General features: G+C 40.6%; 1 protein-coding gene across 1 annotated transcript; it reads right to left on the reverse strand.

Annotated features, from left to right (window-relative positions):
• Positions 1 to 918: 918 nt before the first annotated feature.
• On the reverse strand, positions 919 to 5,647 carry LOC122661221 (AP2-like ethylene-responsive transcription factor AIL7). The gene is made up of 9 exons (XM_043856559.1): positions 5,430 to 5,647; positions 4,804 to 5,350; positions 4,618 to 4,700; positions 3,062 to 3,070; positions 2,254 to 2,342; positions 2,056 to 2,129; positions 1,910 to 1,960; positions 1,717 to 1,793; positions 919 to 1,545 (listed from the first exon to the last, which is right to left on the reverse strand). Exons 1-9 carry the CDS (start codon positions 5,563 to 5,565, stop codon positions 974 to 976), a joined length of 1,638 nt encoding a protein of 545 aa, XP_043712494.1. The 5' UTR covers positions 5,566 to 5,647; the 3' UTR covers positions 919 to 973.
• Between the last annotated feature and the right edge of the window lie 353 nt (positions 5,648 to 6,000).

A 6,000-nucleotide genomic window follows, 5' to 3' on the forward strand; every position in this document is an offset into this window, starting at 1 on the left:
GCACCACACTTGAGAATCCAACCATTAAACCATGGGCAATAATATCTTTTGATCTTCTCAGTGTTGGGCGTATGGTTAGATTATCGAGTGTGGGCTATTAACTGATACAATATCAACAGTTCGGCTTAAACTCTAGATGTTTACGAAAAATCACAAAAGCACAAAAGCAGCTGTGGTTTAAAAATAATGGCGTGTGTAGCGTTAGCAGTCCCAAGTGGTGAGAATGAGTCATGGATTACGAATTCAACCCCAAGGAATCAGGATGATGGCCCAATCATAGTGTGCCTAATGCCTAATGGAATCCGATCTAGTAAACGTTAGATTAAACCAGCATCGCTTAAGATAGATTAAAGAGCTTGATTAACGTGTTTCAACAGCTCTGGAACTTTTGGTGCATCAGTCAAGAACATAACAAGTCCATAATTCAAAATATTAGTCACTGATCAACAAAATCACCGAAATAAGATGAGTATTAGCAAAGGGCGCCCCCATTTCTTAGCCGATCCCCTATCCGATACGAATTTGCAAAGATCCAGCCTAATGCAGCCACATTCAGAGCGAACAGATTCGGTATTGGCAGACACCCAAGGACACAACTGTTCTGTGGCGCTTGGTGCAACAGCACTGATGATCATCGCGAACTCTCAAAGGCCAGTAAAAGAAGTCTGAAAAGCCTATTATAAATCCTTCCGCCTTGACCGAGAAATGATTAAAAAAAAAGAGGGATGAGACTCCCAATCTCACGCCCATTTACATTTCATCAGCATCTGAAAGTCTGAACAAAACACTTGGTTTCCTAACTTACATGTGTGTGTTAGATTGAGGTCAGGACTCAGAACCCATCTTCATGTGATTACACAATAAGCTAAAGACGAAATAAATAAGGCAAAAGCGGGGTTCGGTACTGTTGAGGGAAAATCCAGTTGATCAAAACAGATTGTGTCAGCTGGTGGATGCCACATTCCATCCATTGCTAGTGGTAGTCACCATTAGTACGGCTACTGCTGCTCAATGGCCCAATGTGCTCTACGTTGCTGCTGATATTGATTGGAGGGGTGAGTCCATACAAGAAACTCCGGCCACAGAACTCTGATGCCGCCGCCGCTGGCAGCAACATGGCCGTGGCAGGAGCGAAGAAGTTAGGAAAGAAGTCAGAAAAGGTGCCATTGTTAGACTGAAGTTGGTGGTAGTGCTGCGCAGGGGATGGGGTATCAAAAGGGAGTCCACAGGTGACAGGATTGTGGACACAGCTGCTGTTGCTACTGGTGGAACTGCCACAGCACTGAAGAGGTTGGGGTTCTCCATCTCTATCGCTATCTTTGTCTCTATCTCTACTACAATGGTCAATCTCGAAGATGGTTTCCTCATGTGAGGCTGAAGCATCGAGGGAGAGCTTAAGGCGTTTGGCTGCACCACCAATAGGGAGAGCGCTGTTAGCGATGGCATCTACGTCGTATCTGTTCATCTCAAAGTTGGTCACCGCATTCACTCCCCTGAACTTTATGGCTGCTATGTCATATGCCTCTGCTGCTTCCTCTTCTGTTCCTGATATCCACCACCCACAACCTCAATTTGTTGAAAACTTGATAGCAGTGTAGTATAAAGAGTTCATGGTATGTAATTAAACAAGTTTTTAAGGCTCCCAGAACTATTTAAGTGTGGAATTGTTTAATGCATCTCAAAATTCAAAGCAGGTGGAAAATGGAGTTTAGTTACCAAAGGTACCCAGGTAGAGATCTTTGTTGCCAGCTACACGGCCTATCCTGGCTTGCCATCTGCCCTGTTGATGATGCCTGCACCACAAATATCATATTTACCCAAACATGAGAAAGGCCAAATACTACAACCAAGTGACAAACTATTGATTTGGTAACAATATATATTATCTTTAACCCATCTCTATCTTTACCTTGTAACACCTCTGTAAATGGAAGCCCCCCTTGAGAAACCACTGCTTTTTCTGGCAAAGAGAAAAAAAAAACAATTAATCGTCAGTCCAATTGGATCTCATGGCTATTCACCACAGAGAGAAAGGGAGCTAGCAAATGGTGCAACCTTCTGAGGGATGCAATGAACTCTTGTCTAGTCATGTTCTTCATCTCTTCCAATTCTTTGGAATAGTTTGAAACCTGGGGGGAAGAAAACATTCAACTGTAAGGGAAACACCATGCAAGCAGACTATAAAACTCACAGAAACTTGCGTGTGTGTGTGCGTGAGAGAGAGAGAGAGACAGAGAGAGTCAGGTTAATTACAGGGAGATTGGTAGTGGCAGTTAGACCCCAATACTTCAGGGCAGCAAGATCATAAGCCCTAGCTGCTTTCTCCTCCCTATCATACCCACCTGATCATTATAATCATAAAACAGCCACGATTATTATCAAAACAGCATCATTATTGTCAGTATTAAGTACTTACTATATTAATGTATTTGTTTATCACATGGTTTTTTTATTGTTGTCTCACATACCCTGACCAAGTAGGCCCCATATAGATTATACCATTCCCTGTGTGTCCATTGGTATGTTGTCAGAGATTCCTCCCACACTGGCACGGGGAACCCTTCCCCTTATTATAATTATTAATTATCACTAACGGAATAAGAGGCAGCCTAACAGCATTCCATGTGTACACCAAATCTCCCTCCTATCATCACTTTCATCCTAGAACATTCAAGTGGAAGAATGAAGACTTCTATTTTAAAAGTTTTTCAGAGATTTCAAAATAATTTCGAAAAAGCAGACTTATCAACTATGCTGTCTGCCTGTCTATGCTATGAGGTATTAGAATTTAGAAGGGGAAAAAATCTAGTACACTGCAGATTATACAGCTGAGGTGGTTCAAGAGGATGATACTATACTTTTTTATGGAGTAGAAATTAGTACTATCATTACAAGTACTGATTTTCTAAATAGTTTTAATTGGAGCAATGCGTTTACCAAAAAAACAAATGGAGCAATACAAGTACTTAATTACATTAACAATTCTTATTAATTAATATGAAGGTACAACAAAGTGATTAAAGCAAGGAAAAAAGAATACTGAAATAAACTTTGAACTTACCCAAGTACACTGTATTCACGATGGCGACCGTAACAGCCAAACGTACATCCAACATTTCATGCAAGGGAGAAAGGGAAAGGTCAGAAACAAAAGAAGGAAATTTTTTTTTTTTTCTTCAAAATCCACCAATTATTTTTTAAAACTTTATTTTTCCACTTGAAAATTAAATTTAGGATGAATTTGATCTACTTGCCCACAAAGTTTCAGCATCCCCAATTCCCTCTAAAAAACTACAGAAACGACCCCTCATATCTGAAACCCAACGATCCAGTCTCAAAAACCCTAAAATCAGCCAGTCTAGAATGATCAGAATTGGTCTCAAAAACTCTAGAATTGGCCCCTCAAATCTGAAATCCAACGATCCGGTCCCAAAAATCCTAGAATCAGCTGCTCTAGAATATTGTAATCAGGATCAGTAACCACTCCGTTGGTTTTTCCTAGATCATTTTATTTTTTAAGTGACTGACTGGACCAAAAGGGTTTAAAAGTTAAGAACTTTAAATTCAGCAGTGGAAGGGCATCTGCCAAACATTGAAGAATCAGTCGGGTCAAAGACACCCAGCTGTATACCATAGCATAGAGCTCTCTCTCTCTCTCTCTCTCTCTCTCTCTCTCTAGCTTTTGCTGGTTTTAAGTCTTGACAAATGACAAGCTACAGTAATAAATTTAGACCTTCATTACGCCTTCATGATTTCTGATATATGAAAAAAATAACCCCACTATCTTTCTGGTATTTGCCTATACAACCCCTTCCCCTAAAAAAATATTAACTAGACCCCTACCTACTTTGAAACCTCCTTCCTCCGTTACTCCAAAGAAGAATAGGTTTGGATCAAATGAAGGAAGAAGTGACTATCCAAAAGAATGAAAAAGTTTCAGGAACACACGAGAGTATTTTCCTAGAAAATATAAACCTCTTTAAAAGAGTGAAAATAGAACAAAAGCAAAACACAAATTAGGAAAAGAAAGTAAAAAGAGAAGAAGGAATCCCAGTGATGTCTAAATCTGAGATTTGAGGAGAAAAAGAAATGGAAAAGAAATCGTAAAATCGTAAAGAAAGAAGAGTGAGGTCATAGTCTTCTTTGATGTTGCACAATCATGGCCGTCCTGTCAATAATTTCTCCATCAGAAAAATCCGAAATCAGACCTACCTCTTGTCAAATGTCAATCCCAGAAATTACTACACATCACATGCAAGCCTGAAAACTTTTTAAGGAGAAGAAGGAACAACTTTAAATTTGAATCAACAACAAAGAAAGAGAGACATTCAAGAACTGAAGAGAGTAATGGCGGCACATAAACGGCAATAAAACCTGTAAAGAAATAAGAAAAGTGAATAGTACTAACATTGGTATTACGTAACAGAGAAGAGTAGAGAATAGGAATGGGAGGAAGACAATGCAAGCAGGTTAAACCCAAACAGACTCACTCAAGTCTCTAATAACGGTTCTAAACCTGAACCACTTTCCCCTTTAAATGATATCAGACTTCTCTCATACCAAAAATTCAAATGGGTAGTGTGAAAGATCAGAAAAAACAAATGTTTTACTCCTTACCTTGACGACCTTTCCTGGTTTGCCCTTCTCTTTTACAGCTGTTATCCCAGAGATGCGCTTCATATCTTCCCGTCCACCTGTGTCTGCAACCATAACCACCACCACCAACCATCATCATCAGTAGAAAAAGAAGGTTTCAATTAGGAAAAAAATTGGATATTAGGAAGGAGAAGTGTTGATGTTTACTTCGTGACGCCTCTGTAAACGGAAGTCCTCTGCCCAAACGTATCAGTCATCTTCTTCAACGATTCTGATTCGGTCGGAACGACTGCTTTCTCGGAGACTGAGCTCTGGCTAACTGCCAACGACAAAGCCTGGGGGCTTTCAGAGAAGAATAAATCGCCGCATGTGAACCGGCTAGTTCCATTCGCTGAGACGGAATCCTCGACTATCTCGGATCCTCCGGAGTTAGAAGCAGAGAAGGCTTGAAACCTGGTTGGTACAGGAGCGAAGTTCTTTAGGGGTTCCTGGTCACCCAAGATACCCAAACCCTGTTTGTAGAAATTACTCAGTGATGATTCCTTTGTCTCCGTCTGGCTTTCGGAGTACTGAACGAGTGAAGACGAGTGGCCATGCCCGCCAAGGAAGTCTTCGAGCTTTGGAACTGTGTGATGTTGGATTTGATGGTTGAAGTTCGCAGGAACAGGGAAGCAGCCATTGATACTAGTAGGTACCTTGATTTCTTTCACATCCTTATTCTCTTCTGCGTAAGGAGCCTTTAGATTTGGCCACTCTACGAAAAAAAAAAAGAAGAGGAAAGCTTAGAATCTACATTAACAGAGAAAGGAAATTAAATAGTAGTAAGTGGGTACCATTTGCATCGAAGGCATCAAAGAAGTAGTGATTCTGAGAAGAGTCACCGGAGGTCTCGAAGGGCATGAGCTTAGGAGTCGATAACATCTCATACGAAGGTAGAGAGAAGGAAATCCAAGTACTCGCCGGAGCCATTGCTGGTTTCTATACGTAAAAAGCTATTACAAGTAAAGATAATGTGAGAAACCAGTAAGACAGTTAAGGTTTTATCTCAGAGAAGAAATGATTCAAGAAACTTACAAATAAGACACTCAAAAAGGCATGAAGAAAATATCTATATCAGGCAATGGAGAGGAGAAACATTGGGAACAAAAACGACTTTACACCCACAAACCAATCACATGCAGAGAGCCCATACCCAGTAAAAGAAAGTTGAAACAAAACCCCCGGATAGTGTTCTCGGCAGTTCAGAGAGAGAGAGGGAGAGGGGAGAGAAGCTTTCAGAAACAGTGTATGAGAAAGGTAGGTCACCACTACCAGGTCCAGGTGTAGGGTTTTCATGTGAGAATTTGGCGGTTCCTTCTGTCGCAAATATAAACTTTGAAAGCTGTCTGAAACGTGAGACTTTGA

This window comes from Telopea speciosissima, chromosome 5, assembly GCF_018873765.1.
Source record: "Telopea speciosissima isolate NSW1024214 ecotype Mountain lineage chromosome 5, Tspe_v1, whole genome shotgun sequence".
Taxonomy (NCBI): domain Eukaryota; kingdom Viridiplantae; phylum Streptophyta; class Magnoliopsida; order Proteales; family Proteaceae; genus Telopea; species Telopea speciosissima.